Consider the following 17,768-nt stretch of genomic DNA (forward strand, 5'->3'; position numbering starts at 1 on the left):
ACAACCTACGTGGGTTATAAAGATTAAATATCTGAAACAATGAGTCAAATTATATAAATATACATAAATAAAACTATCGATCAACAACTTTGATGGTCAATTGATCGTTTAAAAAAAACTTAACGAGAAAAAATTAAAACTCAAAATGCGCAGCTCTGAAGTTTTCCTCTGTTTTCATAATAAACTGAACATCTTCAGGTTTGTTTGTACAAAACGAAACATTTAGGGACCTAAAATATCTATCTATCCATTTTCTGATATTTGTTTCGGCCAAGAGCTGAAACCAGTAGTAAAGAAAAAATCACAAAAACAAGATTAATCAATAATAGAAATGATCTGATCTTTGCTGATTTACACAGTCACACCTTTACACCTGAAGCTGTCGTCTCCTAAATGTGCCAGAGCAGTAGAATTCTTCACTGACGGCAGAATAGATGTTTACCTGTTAGATATTAAAAGTGAACCCTAACCTGTAAAACATGTTCATCCGTTACATCGGATCTGCACTTACACATTTAAGGTGGAGATGAGACAGAGGCAGAGTCCCTCTCTGGTCCTGTTGTTCTTATGTTTGAAGCCTCCCATCATTCGCTCCCACACATACTGAGAACACACAGACCAGAGCAGGTGTTTACCCTCAGTCATTATCTGACAGGTCTGAAAACATTCATTATTATATTATTCTGATGATTATAGCTACACAAAAGGAGGGTCCAGATAAAGGCATGTGGAGTAAGAACAGGATGAAAGATCAACCCTGACTGCAGAGGGTTAAACAGCTGCAGCAGGTGTGAATAACTGCGTGTGCACCTGTGGGTTCGCAGCCTGGTCCATGATCTTCAGCAGAAGTGCTTGGTCCTGGTCTCGAACTTGGTCCTTGGCGTCTCCCAGTCGGTCTATGAGACTTGGCAGAACTGAGCGGACACAGAAAACAGAGTTTACAGACGTCTGCTCGGCTCCCTGTGAACGTCTTCCTGCTTTATATTCACCTATTTATTCCTTTGATCTGTTCTTTTCTAATTCCAACCTGAGCCACATTAAACAGCTGATGTATGAACGTAAAGTCTGGTTTCACATCGCTGTGCACACGGACTCGATACAGTCAGGTGACTCTCACTGATCCTCAACAGAAAAATGTGAAACTGCAGCAGAAACTAAGAACAAGGTCAAATATTTTAGAAGCCAAAATCAGTTGTGGGCAAGATTTCATATCATTATAACAGTATAATACACACATGTGCGTCAGGGACGTCTCAGTGAACAAAACAAACACCTTCAAAATGAAAGAACTTCGTCATATCAACATTAAAATCATATAAAAATCTGCTTTTACAAAGAAACAGAACTTTGAACATTAATATACAACATTTCCCACAATGCACCGAATGTATTCAGAGATTTTAAAGGGACAGTTAATTTACTGGTGACAACTTTATCTGACTGTATTATCATCATGTGAAACTATAGGTCACAACATAATCAATAATCAATAAGAGCAGTGGAACTGAAGCTGAAGTTCAACCATAGAACAAAACATCAAGATTAAAAAAACATCTTAACAATAAAAGTGCATAAAGAAACAAAATGAAGAGCACACACACAGTAGAGACTAAAGACATGAATAACATATTCATTCATATTATCATTATCATTTAGTAATAAAATGAATAAAAGGCTTTAAGAAATACAAAATATTTAAATGTCACTATTTATAACAACAAAATATACTTTTTTTATTTTGTGCAGAATTCACCAGCAGAAGTAAAATAATATAGAAATAATATAGAAATATATATACAATAATATATTTAAACATACCTGCATTTCATATGCTGAAAAACTAATTTAATTTTTTTATTTTTTAATTACCTTTAAATGCTGTAATAATTTTTAATGCTATATTGTTTAATACTATTTTATTTACTTTCTTTAAATATATATATATATATATATATATATATATATATACTGTTGAATGCTCAAAGCCAATCATATATGTATATCTACAGCACACACTGTTTTAATCAATGTTCCTATGTTGGTGCATGAACTGAATAACAGCAGCTCACCTGTTCCAACCTGCGTCCTGAACCTCTCCTGCAGTCTGCTGACCAGAGCCGACAGAATATCCATCCCCAGCAAAACCACCTGAGACACAACAACAACAACAACAACAACAAACAAAACAACAACCATGAAGCAAACACAGACACTCAGTGAGTCACAATCACTTCAAAACAAAGACAGAAAACATCCAGAACAGCTACAGCATGAGAACAGCAAAAAAACAGCACTGGATTTGAATCTGGGCTGCAAAGGATTATGGGTAATGGGACCAAACTAAGAATTTTCACTTGAAAAGGCACAAAAACATGTAATTAAACCGGTTTTCTGTCACAAATCCAAACTATGATCATGTAATGTGTCGTTGTGTGAGTGAAAACCAGGAAGTGAAACACAACCGTGAGTGAAGACGGTGTTCACACTTCACAACACGGTTTCACTGTCAGCTGCTTCAACTTTCCTTGTCATGGGGTGGTATGGGAAACTCAATGAACGACTAGTGAGAGTCTCCCTGCTGACACCATATCAACACAACACGCACCACCTGAACCTCCGGGTTCGGGCTCTGGTGCAATTTTTGGAACCTCACTTTATCTGTGAGCGACATTAAACATGTGACAGGAAGAAGAACAAAGGCAGTTCTATCTGTGGCGCCATCTGCTGGAGCAGGAGTGGTACTACACTTACACCACCTCCTGCTAATTACACAGAGTCATTAATGTAACACATTATTGAAAAATCAATATTTGCATATTAGCAGCTGATGCATGATCATTTAAATAGGCTCATTCTGAATGTGTTTAAATCGCCACATCGCTTATTAATTACTTCATTATATGCATGTTGACATTAGACAGTTTCTAATGGTAATTAACATTATTAACATTATATATATATATATATATATATATATATATATAAAGTTATACATCTTAGTATGAGGACATATTTTTACTTTTATCTTTATAATCTTATTTTTTATTCTCTATTTTTTGCTGTTACATTTCCATTGTTGGGGGAGCAACTGTAACGTGACCTAATTTCTCCCTGGGGATCAATAAAGAAATCTGATTCATTGATTATGTGAACAATTATCACCCGGCTGTCGGCCTTATTTTCATCTGTGACAATGAAAAGCATCAAATTCTCACATCTGAGAAGCTGGAACAAGAAAAAACAACTAAATTATTTAAGAAATTATCAAAGTAGTTCAATTAATGAATGAATGATTGTGTGTTCAGAAGTAATTATGAATCATCACCTGAAATCTAAAGCCAGTCATGACACGACCTTCAGTCACACCATGATGAGCTGCTATAACACAGACATACTCCCATCATGCTTCACTTTGTCCTGTACCTTGGTGTAAATCAGCGTAGTATTAAACACGTCCGTTAATCAGTTAACGGACAGAAACATTCTCTGGTTCCAGCTTTTAAAATGTGAGGATTTGCTGCTTTTCTGTTTTAGATCATAAATATTTTAGAGCTGAACAATTAATCAAAAATATAACCAAAATCACAATGTGGCCAAGTGTCATATCCGAATCACAGGAGCTGCAGTTGTTTTGATAAAAAGGTAAAATGAGTCTCTTTCATATCGTTCAGTCCTGAATCAATAAATCGAAATGTGGATTCATTGATAATCAAAATAAATGGAAATAAAATAATATAATGAGAGGAACGTGTCAGTTTTATTTCCTCTTAAAGGTGAATGAACGTGGTTTACACAGTCGCTCACTGTCTCACATGCCTGACTTTTACTATACGCGTGTGTGTGTGTGTGTGTGTGTGTGTGTGTGTGTGTGTGTGTGTGTGTGTATCACTGGCTGGACAGTCTTTAATTTACGTGACAGGTCCAGCTCGTCTGCACCGATCAATTAACAAGAGCCATTAGACTAACAGCACATGAAGAAGCTCACTCACACTCACACTCACACACACACACACACACACACACACACACACACACACACACACACACACAGTAATAACTGGCTCGGTCACACAGGGAAGGAAACTGGGCTAATGGTGCTGGTAAATTAAGCTCAGAGCCGCCGACGCTGGGAGCCTCGTCCCCATTACGGCGCCGCAGACATCAACGAGAGCCAGGGACGCTGCGTTTCCAGGGCAGCACAGGATGTGTGTGATGTCAGTGTGTAGTTCGGATGTAGTTCAGCTGCACTCGCTCTCTTCTGCTTCACTTTTTGTGTCACAGACCAAAGATTTACAAATCTGTCGTTTTACTGAAGCCGTTTTTCAAACATGGCTGACAGAAGATCTTCCCGTTTTCACCAGCTACATATTTAGATTGACAGCTCATCTCACCACGAGGTCTTTTGAGTGTCTCATCTGGAGCTTTCAATCACATCACACCATCTTCCTCAGCAGATGTTTGTCCAGTGGTGATGAAACTGTGATTCAAGTTTCCATGTTTTATGAGGTTTTTATTAAATCCATGTTGGTTCAATCTTAACCACAGAGACTGCTGAGGAAGATCATGTGATATGTTCAAAAGCTCCAGAGCTTAGAGTGAGATTATATTTTCAAAAGTTAAATATCAACCACAGATAACATGAGATTCACCACTATCTATGTTCATTTCAATACATGTAATGATCTGCAACTAATTCTAATAATAATAAAAACATCTACAATATAACATCTCAAAAACTAAATACTAAAACATCCGCTCTGAGTTTCCTGAGTCAGACTAAACTGCAGGACAAAGTTCCTCACAGGCATCTCATCTTTATTTCTGTTATTCCTCTGTCGACAGTGTAAAAGGAAGGAGGTGTAAATCTGGTTAAAAGCTGTTATGAGGAAAAGGAAAGACTAGTGACTGATGAGTAAGAGAGACAAACGAACTCCACTGTTGTTAATTAATGTTGTAAATCTCTAGTCAATAAAGATTAAAGTCATTTTAATGGATGCCACTGAGCAAGGCAGCACTACTCCTACTGTATGTGTCAGTATGGAAGCACTGCATTAACATTAACATCTACAATCTGTGTGATGAACCAAACAGCTGAACGTCACTGTGCAGGAACGCACCTGTGATCTGTGTGTATCGATTAATCAGCAGCCACTGCGTCATATCTGCATAAATTACACGTAACTGAACATGGGTAGCATACAGATCGTGCGCCATGGAAACAAACAGCGACGGGAGCCTGCGATAAACAGTGAACGTACTGTGGAAAAAATGTCCTCTAAGAGTGAGGCGCTCCCTGAGGACAGTCTGTCCCCGAGACCTGCACGAATCAGTATCAAGTGGTTTAACACTTAAGTACCTGCTGCAGTGAATCCTATCATCCTGACTGGTGGTTTGACAGCCCTCCCACCACACACACACACACACACACACACACACACACACACACACCACACACACACACACACACACACACACACACACACACTAGGGAAGTGTATCTCGTCATAGCCAGTGTCTCACCTTTCTACAAAACACAGCTGAGATGAAATTTGTATGTGACTAAGTGAGTCCGACACTGATCCTAATGAGCCAGTATCTAAAAGTAGATGACCAACAAATCTGTTTTAGAACCAGTAAATAATATAGTTGGTTATTGTTGGATTATCAAAACGTATTGATATTTCATAAGTATTTCCTTAACAGAGAAGTTCAAATGTGACACAGATCATTTATTCTATTGAACCTATGAAGCGCTGCATGTTCTTCTGAGCTGAAGTGATAATTAATACCAAATCACAACATCCTATTAAAGGAAACCTGTTAAGAAACTGTAGTTACATATCAGTTCCTCTCTATGAATTTGGAAAAATGCAAGTCCTGCCTGATCAACAGCCATTTGTTTCCTAACCTAGAAAAATGACATTAACTGATAAACTGAATTATATTCCAACATTTACTCAGATGAATAAGTAAAGAATGTTTTCAACCACAGTAACTTCAGAAAGTGTGAAGCTTTGAAGTCCTGGTGTTATCTCTCTGTAAATGTGTAATCTGAGCTGTTATTAACAACAATCTTCATTATAGATTAATCTGCTGTGCAAACCCACTGTCACAGTTACAAACAATAATTTCTTGACTAGTTCTTGCTCACAGCTGTTTAGTAAAACCAAAATCCTCATGTATAAGCAGCTGTAACAACAGCTGAGAGTCAAGTGTCTTGTTCACAGCATCTCTACAATTATTTTTAAAATGATGGTGACAGACTTGGAGTGTGTTCATTCTTCCCACCTCTCCTCCAGCAACAAGCGTCTCCACCTTTAAACCAACAGCCTGTCCTCACCTTGAAGTTGCTGGAGTTGACCCAGGAGCCGGCCACCGCCTCCACCATCCTGTCCAGCGTGGCCTGGTCCTGCTCCAGCTCGGGGGACTTCTCCCCGTCCAGGATGAGCTCTGTGACCTCCTGGCCCACCTGGAGCCTCTTCCCCACGTCGTTGTGCATCACCTGCTCCAGTAAATACTCCATGCTCACCTCCTCCTCCATGACTTCCAGCTGGCCTCTCTCCTCACGTCTGCTCCACCAGAGCCCTGACAGTAGACAGGCCCGTTTATACACTGGTGATAATGTTTAAGAGGCAGCTGAGGCTGGTGACACCAGCACCGTGATCTCCTGCGGGGGGCGGCTGCTCTGGACATGGCGCTTCATTGTTCTGTGTCGCTTTGCTGTGACGAAACTCAACAAGAAAAAGGGACAATTAGGGCGAAGTTTAGCTCATTTAAACTGAGACTTTACGGTTTTACTGAGGAAATATATTGAGCAGAAACATGTCTCACTAACGTGGAGCTCAGGATTAGAGGTAGTGCTGCTACTTTAAGTGCAGCACAGTCACTTAACTGCGCTTATTAAGGTGAACGTTAAATGTCTAAACAGTTTATGTAGCTGTTAGCTTCTCCTGCTAGCTCGCTACTAGCCTGCTTCTATCCAAATTACAGTCGAGTTAGCGTTAGCTAAACTAGCTAAGTTAGCTGGTTAAGTTCCAACGGCCGCGGAGGCTTTAATGTAACTTACCTGCTCCTGGCGGGTTCATTGACTAGTTATTAATCCAGTGATCGGTTATAGCTTCACTCACCGGATGGACTGAATCGTTCCCAGAAAAAAAGTCACAAGTGTCGATGCTGCCTCCGCCGTTACTTCACATCCCAGCCCGGCGATCATCCACTCGGCTGGTAGTTTAACTACTTGGTGTTTAATCCTCAAGCCATTTCAATATCTACAAGCCTCAGCTGGCTAATCAATAATCATTCACTGTGATTAGAGGCGACGAAATGATAATTTGCCATAGTAAATCATGACATGTCCCACTGCAGACGCCGTAAAGGAAGCAGCAAAATGGCGACACCTGCCGGCAAGAGCGAGGAACAACACCTGTTCCTGCAGCACCAGAAGGGGAGAACAAGGATGGATGGATGTGAAGATTTGTAATTTGTAAATTAAGTAATTGTAAAACTCCAAGTAAATAGCATGTGAACATTAAATATTAACTGTGTATATAAGGTTTATTACTGACAGCATATATTTTTTGTATTTGAATATGGGGGTTATTTATATTTGTATGAATACTTTTATTATATTTGTATGTGTGGAATGGAGCACTGCAATGTAGCAATTTCCCGCAGGGGATAGTAGAAATATTTCTGATTCTGAATTAGTCAATTTATCACTTAGATGATGGGCAGAAAATTAATAAGCAACTATTTTGATAATCAAACAGGTTTTAATTTATTAGTTGATTTATTTTTATTGAGAATCTTTGGATTTTGGATTGTTGGTCAAATAAGTCCATAGAGTCCAGGCTCAAACTCTTCAAGGTAGTCAGGAGCTTTAGAACTCTTTGAACCACTGAAAGACAGTTTTACAAGTTTCTGAAAGAGATTCTTCACTTTGGGTGTTGGACTTCAAACTTCACCTGAGGATCAAACCCATGACTGTAAAACACCTGAAGAGTCCTCTAACACTGTGAGACATTAGGTCAGAGACACTGGAGACATCATCAAACACACAACCTCCAAATGTCTCAAGACTTTGAAGTTGTGAGAGATTTTGAGTTTTCACTTTTTATGTTGGACTTCAAACTTCATTGAGTCACTGAGGATTAAAGCCCATGACCTCTAACCTTTGGACAAATGTTCAACAGCTTGAGAGAATGGGACAGAAACAAAAAACAGTTATTCTCTTTGAGAATTTCAGTCTTTCCTCTGGACATTGGTTTTCAACATTAATTCTGTCTCAGGATTGAACCAACAACCTCAAACCTTCCAGAGAGTCATAGACCACCTAGATGCTCTTGTACAAAGACACTGTAAACCTCATTTCTTAGAACTTTTCAGTCTTTGCTCTGGACATAAACCTTCAAAACTAAGAGCCTCAGTTGTCCTGAGATTCAGCACAACACCAAACACTGATATTAACTTTTATTGTGAAAAGACAAGAACATCGCAGCTAGAATCTTCACAATGTAAAAGTCAACAACATTTTTATCCTGTAATAATTTCAGCAAGACGGTCCTGGTCTAAAACAATATGCCAAGTAAATTAAATTTTATTAACACAACTAAGGACCAGTATACTTCAAGTGTGTTAATGATTAGTTAACTTATTATTCAGTCAACTTTTATGTGTAAAAGTGAAACAACTTCAAGAGTACCTTGTACACTTAGTACACTAAGTATATGGCTGCTTGATTAGTGAAACTGAAGTGTACCTTGTTTGTGTTACAAGCAAATTCAAAATGTATCGTGGTTATACGAGATATAGATGCTGTGTAACATGAATATATGTAATAGTACGTTGTTATAGTTTTGACACATTCCAACAGCAAACTTTATGGATAATAACCAATATACTTTATTATTACTTTGCTACACTACTTTGTACGTTATGTAATGTACTCTTACACACTGCAGTAATACAAATTTCTTAGCAGTCTACAAAAGGCAGACTTAGGCAATCACATAATCAATCACACGAGGAAACCACTAGAAAAGCATGCACAACAATGACAATGACAATCAGACACAGGAACAAAGGAAACTGTAGTACATATACAGGGTTTACTGACACGGAAGAGCAGGGGCAGGTAGTAAGTGGGGACCAGGTGAGGATGATTGGACTGAAATGACAGGACATGTTAGTGATTTCACAATAAGACAGGAAGTACTAAATACATGAAACTTAGTGATTGGTTATGTTCAGTGTATCGTTACAAAGATCATTTTCAGCAATCAACTGAAAATATACAAGAAATAAATTGAAAAACTGAAAACGTGTGAGTGAAAGAGACAGACTTGTAGAGACTGAACTATCTGTTCAACAGTGAGAACGTTTCTCTCTCTGCTTCATTCAACACAGAGACACTGAGGAACCAGGACTAGACAAGTGCCAGAACCCAAACCCAGGATACGGAGGTTCAGTGAAGGTGGTGTTGTAGGTGTGGAGGTGGATCAGTTTGTTAGAGGAGACTCTGTAGAAGGACAGAGAGCCAGCAGGACAGTCCAAATACACTGCTACTCTGTCAGAGACAGACGAGGAGGAGGAGGAGGAGGAGGAGGAGGAGATAGATGTTTCTCTGTTATTGTGACAGACAGAATTACCAAGAGCATCAGAGCAGTTCAGACTCCAGGACTCATCGTTCCATCCAAACACACACTCGTCTCTGTTTCCTCTCCTTCTTATTCCTCTGTAACTCACTGATATTTCAACATCTCCTCTCCACTCGACCTCCCAGTAACAGCGACCAGTCAGACCAGTTGAACACAGCAGCTGAGGCCACTGGTCAAATCTGTCTGGATGATCAGGATATGACTGATCCTCCTTCACAAGTTTCACCTTCCTGTTGTTGTCAGACAGTTTGATCTGTCTGTTCACTGTGTTTGTGTCGATTGTGAGTTCACAGGAATCTGATGGAGAGAACAAGACACAGCTGCAGTTATTGATCATCTGATCAGTTATTGACAGTTTGAAGATGGTTGAATGTGCTGCTTTGTTTTCATCAATCACATTAAAAACACACTTACACTTCCTCAGACCTGGTGTCAACCATCGGACTCCACCAGGCTCCGCCCTGAAAGGAGGAGGGGGGTCAGACCAGCACGTTCTCTGTCAGCATGCACACATGGACATTACATGGCTCTCATACACAGACTGTTTGATGACTGTGTTCAGATGGAGGCTTGTGTCTATGGATGTACATTGACCACATTGATTATTGATCATCAATGTTTGAGAAGACGGAGACATGATGATGTGACCTGATTGAATTGTCTCTGATTTCCTCCTTGGTTGGAAACACTGGGACATGAATGTCTCTGATCAGTGTGGATGGTTTTATTATTGTTGGTGTGTCAACACTGAACACGTCTCTACAGTCTTTGGACTGTTCTGGTGAAAACACTCTGTTGGTTCAGGAGCAGTTAAAGCAGCTGCAGCTGAAATGTTTCCTGATACAGCCTGAAATAAAGTCTGATCAAAACATCTGTAGAGACTCAGGTCACAGGACACAGCTGACAACAGCTGGATTCACAACTGATAAATCTCTAAATATGACACAGTGAGTCATAATGAGACACTGAAGTCATCAGGAGAAAACTCCTCTGTTGTTGTTGTTGAAGTCAAAGCTCTTCTGTACAGATCTGTCATCAGCTGTGACACAGAAACTGTTTCAGCTCTTCCTCCTCTATAAGACAGTGTGTGTGTCTGCAGCAGGCCTCTACATACCTGAGAGTGTCCAGTCTCCAGTCTGGATCCTCCAGTCCAGCAGACAGAAGCTTCAGTCCTGAGTCTCCTGGATGATTGTAGCTCAGGTCCAGCTCTCTCAGGTGGGAGGGGTTGGAGCTCAGAGCTGAGGCCAGAGAAGCACAGCCTTCCTCTGTGACCAGACATCCTGACAGACTGAACACACAAAACAACACACAGGAACCCTCTGTCAACACCTGCTGCTCTGTTAAACTGTCATCAGATAAACAGGTTGATGGATCCTGACCTGAGAGTCTCCAGTGTACAGAGTGGACTCTCCAGTCCAGCAGACAACAGCTTCACTCCTGAGTCCTGCAGGTCGTTGTTACTCAGGTCCAGGTGTCTCAGACTAGAGGACTGGGAGCTGAGGACTGAGGACAGAGCTTCACAGCTTCTCTCTGAGAGGTTACAGCCACTCAGTCTGAAGAGATGATCATGAGGAATTAAAGAAGAAAGGAAGTTATTTTCTCTCCTGTTGAAAAGACAAAAATGTCTTTATATAATGATGAATAAATCAACTCTCTCTACACTTACACAGCTTTGTTAGAGGCTTTGACCACTGGCAGCAGCTTCAGAAGAGCCTCCTCTGAAGCAGAGTATTTCTTCAGGTCAAACACGTCCAGATCTTCTTCTGAGGACAGTAAGATGAAGACCAGAGCTGACCATTGAGCAGGAGACAGTTTATCTGTGGAGAGACTTCCTGATCTCAGGGACTGTTGGATCTGCTCCACTAGAGAACGATCGTTCAGTTCATTCAGACAGTGGAACAGGTTGATGCTTTTCTCTGCAGAGGGAGTCTCTTCAATCTTCTTCTTGATGTACTGGACTGTTTCCTGATTGGTCTCTGAGTCACTTCCTGTCTGTGACATTAAACCTCTTAGGAGAGTCTGATTGGTCTGCAGTGAAAGACCCAGGATGAAGCGGAGGAACAAGTCCAGGTGTCCGTCTGGACTCTGTAAGGCCTCGTCCACAGCTCTCTCGTAGAAGTTTGTCTCTGCAGATTTGTCTCGTCTTGGTTCAGACTTCTTGGAGGTTGATTGTTCTTCTGACATCAGATTGACTCCAGAGTTGATGAAGGTCAGCTGGACATGAAGAGCAGCCAGAAACTCCTGAACACTCAGATGGACGAAGCAGAACACCTTGTCCTGGTACAGGCCTCTCTCCTCTTTAAAGATCTGTGTGAACACTCCTGAGTACACTGAGGCTGCTCTGATATCGATGCCACACTCTGTCAGGTCTGATTCATAGAAGATCAGGTTTCCTTTCTGCAGCTGCTCAAAAGCCAGTTTTCCCAGAGACTCAATCATCTTCCTGCTCTCTGGACTCCAGTGTGGCTCTGTCTCAGATCCTCCATCATACTTGACCTTCTTCAGTTTGGACTGAACCACCAGGAAGTGGATGTACATCTGAGTCAGGGTCTTGGGCAGCTCTCCTCTCTTTCTGGTTTTCAACAGCTCCTCCAGAACTGTAGCAGTGATCCAGCAGAAGACTGGGATGTGGCACATGATGTGGAGGCTTCGTGATGTCTTGATGTGGGAGATGATCCTGCTGGCCTGCTCCTCATCTCTGAACCTCTTCCTGAAGTACTCCTCCTTCTGTGGGTCAGTGAACCCTCTGACCTCTGTCACCATGTCAACACACTGAGGAGGGATCTGATTGGCTGCTGCAGGTCGTGTGGTTATCCAGAGGCGAGCAGAGGGAAGCAGTTTCCCCCTGATGAGGTTTGTCAGCAGCACGTCCACTGAGGTGGACTCTGTAACATCAGTCAGGATCTCCGTGTTGTGGAAGTCCAGAGGAAGTCTACACTCATCCAGACCGTCAAAGATGAACACGACCTGGAACCGATCAAACCTGCAGATTCCTGCTTCTTTGGTTTCAGTAAAGAAGTGATGAACAAGTTCCACCAAGCTGAACTTTCTCTCTTTCAGCACATTCAGCTCTCTGAAGGTGAATGGAAATGTGAACTGTATGTCCTGGTTGGCTTTGTCTTCAGCCCAGTCCAGAGTGAACTTCTGTGTTAAGACTGTTTTCCCGATGCCAGCCACTCCCAGTGTCATCACTGTTCTGATTGGTCCGTCTCTTCCAGGTGAGACTTTAAAGATGTCTTCTTGTCTGATGGTTGTTTCTGGTCTGACTGGTTTCCTGGATGCTGTTTCAATCTGTCTGACCTCATGTTCATCATTGACCTCTCCAGTCCCTCCCTCTGTGATGTAGAGCTCTGTGTAGATCTGGTTCAGAAGGGTCGGGTTTCCTGCTTTAGAGATCCCCTCAAACACACACTGGAACTTCTTCTTCAGGTTAGATTTGAGTCTAGGTTGGCACATAGCAGGAGATTCTGAAAGAACACAAAAGTATATTTTCTTAAAGTAGCTGTATCTAACTTCTTCACCAACAAAAGAATGGAGTAAGACTCTAAACAAAGTCACACTGTGAGCAAATCCTTACCGCCCCCCAACCCATCCCATCCTGTTTGCTGAAACTATGACTTGAACAACCAATGCCTGGTTGCAACAAACTTTGCAGGGCAGCCACTGATCCAAAATTAGCATTAGAAGAATAACAATTTACTTTTACTTTTAACATTGCAACAACACAATGACCAGTAAAGAAGGTTTACAGCTTAGGATTTATTTATTTTATTTTTTGGTTTTTTTTTTTTATGCCTTTATTTGATAGTACAGTAGAGAGACAGGAAATGGGGAGGCAGAGAGAGGGGGAATGACATGCAGCAAAGGCCGTCCGATGCGGGACTCGAACTGGGCCCGACTGCTTATACCACTACGCCACATGATGCCCCTACTTCTTCTATTTTTTAAAGTGAACCTATGAACACCTTGGGAACAATGGTGTTCAGCCCCATGCAGACCCTCCCCAAACCAGGCCTGCTAGGGTAGCAGTGTAGGACCAGGCATCCTAAGGTCGAATATTGTTTGTAGAAGCAGCACTGAAATTAGAATTTTGTACATTAAGTGAGTGATGGTCCACCCGTGCTCGAGGTCCCATCTAGGGGATGGAGGAGGGACTGAGGACGGGGAGGTCATGATCAATATTACAATAACAAGTTGCCTTAATGTTGTAGTTGATAAAAATGTGGTTTTCTTTCGAGGAGATGTCTCTAACCCTTCACCATTTAAGATCTACTGGAGACTAATCCATCATCAGGGCTTCTGGTGATGGATTGCATTTGATTTTACGTCGAAAAACTAGAGCAAAATGTCCTGAAAAAAACAAATAAGAAACAAGATCTATGAAAAAATACAACATTTAATTCCCCTAAAGAATGACTCTATGACCATATTTCCCTCCATGTGTTGATGTTAGTAAATGTCTCATTTCTCCATCATGTTGAATCTTTAGAGAAATCCTCTTACTGCTCTGCAGACAGTCAGCCAGCTCCTCCTGCTTCATTCTCCTCAGGAAGTTCACTGTGATCTTCACAAATGCCTCTCTGCTGCTCCTCTGCTCTTCATCCTCAGCGTCCAACACCTCCTCATCCTCCCTCTGACTCCCTGAGCATTCTGGGTAATCTGGACTCAGAAGCTTGTGCATCTTCTTCAGCTCGTTCTTGACAAAAGTGACCATGTTCTCCTCCAGCAGCTGGAACAGAAAACTATATGAATGACAGCATCAAACATCAGATCCATGTTGGACAGACTGACAGTCCACTGGTCTGAAAGTGCAGCACGGAGATTATTGTGAACACAACAGATGGAACAGTAGTTGTTGTACATGTACAGACCATAAATATGGAGTCCAGCTGTGTTTGATGCTGCTGGGCAGACTGAGACCTGGGAACCTCTGAGCTCTCCTGGTCCACTCTGTGGAGGAATCATGAAGAATGAGCTCACATTATGTCTGTCCACACAGAGACAGACACAAGCTAAAGGTCCACGAAGTCACGTTTGGATGTGACAGCCAATCAGACGACTCCCTGTAGCGGTAAAGGTTTACTAGTCCTGCTGATCCCACTGAGAATCAACAGCTCAGTCTGCAGCTGTTTGTAGCTTTCAGCTCAGTGTTTGCTTTAGTCCCAACAGCTCTCACCAAGCCTCCACTGTTTTACCTCCACCTTCCAGTGAGGACGTTCACAACAGACACAAACACTTTGATTTCAGACCAGGTCCAACAACACGTCGTACAAACTAGTTCCTTTCTACAATAACCTGATTCTTACTGTCAGTTACAGCTTACATCTGATCAGCTGATGGACGTCGCCCTTTAAAGTCAATGAACCAGTCCTTTGACATGTCGCTCTTTAAAGACAGACAGCTGGGTTCAGGAGAGTCTGGTCTCTGCTGCTGGATCCTGAAACAAAAACAGAACTGATAAATGTGTATTTTGATGAAAAATATTTTCAATCTCTTAATGAACACAACAACTAAATTTAAAGAGGAGCTATTGTTGGAGGAAAAAAGGTCCAGGTCTGGGCCAGAGACAAAGTTTAGACCTCTTCACCAACACTGAACTTTCTCCAAAACTGCAATTTTACTGGAGTCAAGAAAGAATAAGTCACTGGAGATGATCAGAGTCCAATGCAATAGAATTTATTCTTTCACAAGAATAAAATTGGGATCAAATCCGCATCTGAACTGATATATATTGTGCACAATCATATATAGTTACTTCTTCTACTAAAAGTAGTAGGCGTGCCAAGCTTGCAGGGGGGTAATACCAAAAGACATATTGACGTCAGTAGGACCAGGAAGTAATGTCTGAACCCCTCACGAGGCATTTCATGCAAAGGAGAAAATTTTGTTTTGTCCTGACGAAGTTACTCCCTTTGGTGTAAACTTTGATCCTTGTGAACAACAACCTGTTGAACATGCAGTTCAGTGGATCAATGTGAAAACAACATGAAAACAGAGTCATGAGAAATGGTTCATGCACATGTAGCTGACAGCTGATCAGAGGAGATGAAGGTTCAGAGAGAAGGACATCTCATTTCTCTAAAACCATGTCTCCTCGTCTCCTCTCTCCTCACATCTTTTCCTTCATCATCTCTCATGTCTTCAGTCGGAGGGACGAAGACGCAGGGAAGAGATGCGAGAGGGAAACGAGGATTTAAGGGAATTGAGATGAACCATGTTTTATACTCAGTCGTCTGACAACAGGAACAGAGGGTTCAACAGTCAGACTGTGTGTGGAGGAAATGTTAAATTGAGTTCTGCAGTTAAAGACTGGTTATACTGCACAGCTTTCAGATATGAGAATATAAACAAGAACAAGAACGGTGCTGCAAATAAACACATTAATAAACCTCTGGATACACAGCTATTTAAACTACAGCAATATTATCATGTGAGTTACAGCCTACCTCTTTGCAACACCGGGTTCGGGTTCAGGTCCAGGTCCAGGTCCAGGTCCAGGTCCAGGTCCAGGTCCAGGTCCAGGTCCAGGTCCAGCAGAGTGTGGTGTGTCTCTGACACACACAAAGCTTTGAGTGTGAATAATGATGGAGCAGTGATGTGAGTCATGGACAGTTAGAGATCCTCATCTCACCTCTGAGCTCTGGTCTTTCTCTCATGTTCCCCACACAGAGTGGTTTTAGAGGGAGGGGCTCCCTCCTCTCTGTCCTCACACTGATCCATGCTGCTGAGTTCACATCCACATCAGCTCACACACACTTTCTACCTTCATGTGGAGAGAAACACACATCATTCATCTGCACATCGACTCAAATGTACATCATTTCTCCAGCTGCTCCTCCACTGATTGGCTCTTCTTCTCTGTTTCATATCAGTGTGAGGCAGAGGAAGCTGCCATCAGCTGCTGCACTTCTACCATCCGTCCACTAGATGGCGTCATGAAGCTGCAGTGACGTGAAGAGCAGCCCAGCAAACACTTGGATTCATGGACGATCATTAACATCCACTGATTCAGTTTTACAACCCGACCACTAAACATCATAAAAGAGATTAAGATGCTTTAAAACACTTAATGATCTTTCTCCTCAGACTCGTAACTCAAGCAGATCTGAACAGAGACATCAAACACATGTTGATCCGATTCAGTGACTTCACTTACTCATTATATCATTATCTCTGATGTCCCTCCACAATAAAACTTCCTTCAGTTTCACAGTAAAACAGAACATCATGAGACACTGCCGACAGGAGCTGATCACAGCTGATTCAGCTGCTGCTAAAGAGACAGTTTGACTAAATATATATTTTATAACATGGTTTAAACATCACTGACACTCTCCTCTGTACATTCATACACTTTTCCTGAGCACATAAAGACAGAAACTCACACAGGCAGCAACACTACAGCTTCAAGTACTCTCTGCACTTTACTCTGAAAGGACTCACAGGAAACAGTATTCTGTTGTGTCTGACTTTACGCTGATGGAGACGATGTCTTCTACCCACATATATAGGTACATTTTTTTCTGACAGGTGAGGACAGGAAATAAACAGCAGTTGTTGATCATATTGTTTGATTCCAGTAAATCAATGATCCAACAACATGGATGTTAATCCTTCAACACAAGAGTTCTTTAACCTCTAACCCTGATGAAATAAGAACTGAACAAACACAAACATTATACAGCAGGAAACACGCAGCGAAGTCACTAAAGACAAAGTGAACGTATCAAACAAAACAAACTTACACTTGGTTCAAACAGAGTTGAAGAAGAAGAGTCTCCATCTGACGCCTGCAGAGAAAAGAGTGAGACAGGTGAGCTGTTTCCTGGAATCAGCCACGGCTCCACCTGTGATGGAGGAGGGATCAGGAGCAGATCATGCGGATCACCGTCCATATTCTTGGGCTTAGACCTGTATCAGTTCCTGAGCAACAGATTTTGATCTGAGGTTGAAGAGTTTCTGTCGTTCCCTCTTTGATTTTATCTGACTGTGGTTTCATTAGACTCTGCTCTATCATTTCCCTCCACCTGAGCGAAGAATCCAGAAAGACCTGTGTAGCGTACATACGTGGTCTGGCATCAGTCACAAGCCATTAAGGAAGTTCATTATAAG

The 17,768-nt window shown here is 41.6% G+C and overlaps 2 protein-coding genes, 1 long non-coding RNA gene and 1 other non-coding gene across 15 annotated transcripts in view; 2 read left to right on the top strand and 2 right to left on the bottom strand.

Moving 5' to 3' along the window:
• The window catches only part of LOC130165407 (CLIP-associating protein 1-B-like), a 39,571-nt gene extending 32,305 nt beyond the window's left edge, over window positions 1-7,266 (bottom strand). For 5 of the 9 annotated variants that reach the window (XM_056370659.1, XM_056370662.1, XM_056370660.1 and 2 more), the window contains exons 1-5: window positions 7,067-7,205; window positions 6,341-6,731; window positions 2,070-2,148; window positions 811-914; window positions 512-603 (exon numbers count right to left, since the gene is read on the bottom strand). In XM_056370659.1, coding sequence (XP_056226634.1) covers window positions 512-603; window positions 811-914; window positions 2,070-2,148; window positions 6,341-6,541 — 476 coding nt within the window. In that variant the 5' untranslated portion in view covers window positions 6,542-6,731; window positions 7,067-7,205. Of the gene's footprint in view, window positions 1-511; window positions 604-810; window positions 915-2,069; window positions 2,149-6,340; window positions 6,732-7,066 lie in introns of all 9 variants that reach the window. The other 4 variants (XM_056370658.1, XM_056370656.1, XM_056370654.1 and 1 more) reach the window with 4 other exon arrangements.
• Window positions 2,519-2,649, top strand: LOC130165859 (U4atac minor spliceosomal RNA). Its single transcript, XR_008827039.1, has one exon. It is a non-coding gene; the product is annotated as a U4atac minor spliceosomal RNA (small nuclear RNA).
• LOC130165480 (uncharacterized) lies at window positions 7,084-8,920 on the top strand. The gene is made up of 2 exons (XR_008826806.1): window positions 7,084-7,224; window positions 7,366-8,920. It is a non-coding gene; the product is annotated as an uncharacterized LOC130165480 (long non-coding RNA).
• A 128-nt stretch (window positions 8,921-9,048) lies between these two features.
• On the bottom strand, window positions 9,049-17,600 carry LOC130165421 (protein NLRC3-like). 4 transcript variants are annotated; one of them, XM_056370691.1, is made up of 11 exons: window positions 17,402-17,600; window positions 16,288-16,419; window positions 16,103-16,207; window positions 14,980-15,093; window positions 14,528-14,606; window positions 14,160-14,385; window positions 11,323-13,123; window positions 11,036-11,209; window positions 10,771-10,944; window positions 10,071-10,117; window positions 9,049-9,953 (listed from the first exon to the last, which is right to left on the bottom strand). In XM_056370691.1, exons 2-11 carry the CDS (start codon window positions 16,374-16,376, stop codon window positions 9,397-9,399), a joined length of 3,366 nt encoding a protein of 1,121 aa, XP_056226666.1. In that variant the 5' UTR covers window positions 16,377-16,419; window positions 17,402-17,600; the 3' UTR covers window positions 9,049-9,396. The 4 variants fall into 4 exon arrangements, 3 of the variants coding, with proteins under 3 accessions (XP_056226666.1, XP_056226667.1, XP_056226668.1); XM_056370693.1 differs by having other exon boundaries at window positions 9,817-9,953; window positions 10,071-10,152; window positions 17,402-17,594; XR_008826797.1 differs by having other exon boundaries at window positions 9,920-9,953; window positions 10,071-10,232; window positions 17,402-17,591.
• Between the last annotated feature and the right edge of the window lie 168 nt (window positions 17,601-17,768).

The sequence above is a fragment of the Seriola aureovittata genome, chromosome 24 (assembly GCF_021018895.1).
Source record: "Seriola aureovittata isolate HTS-2021-v1 ecotype China chromosome 24, ASM2101889v1, whole genome shotgun sequence".
Taxonomy (NCBI): Eukaryota; Metazoa; Chordata; class Actinopteri; order Carangiformes; family Carangidae; genus Seriola; species Seriola aureovittata.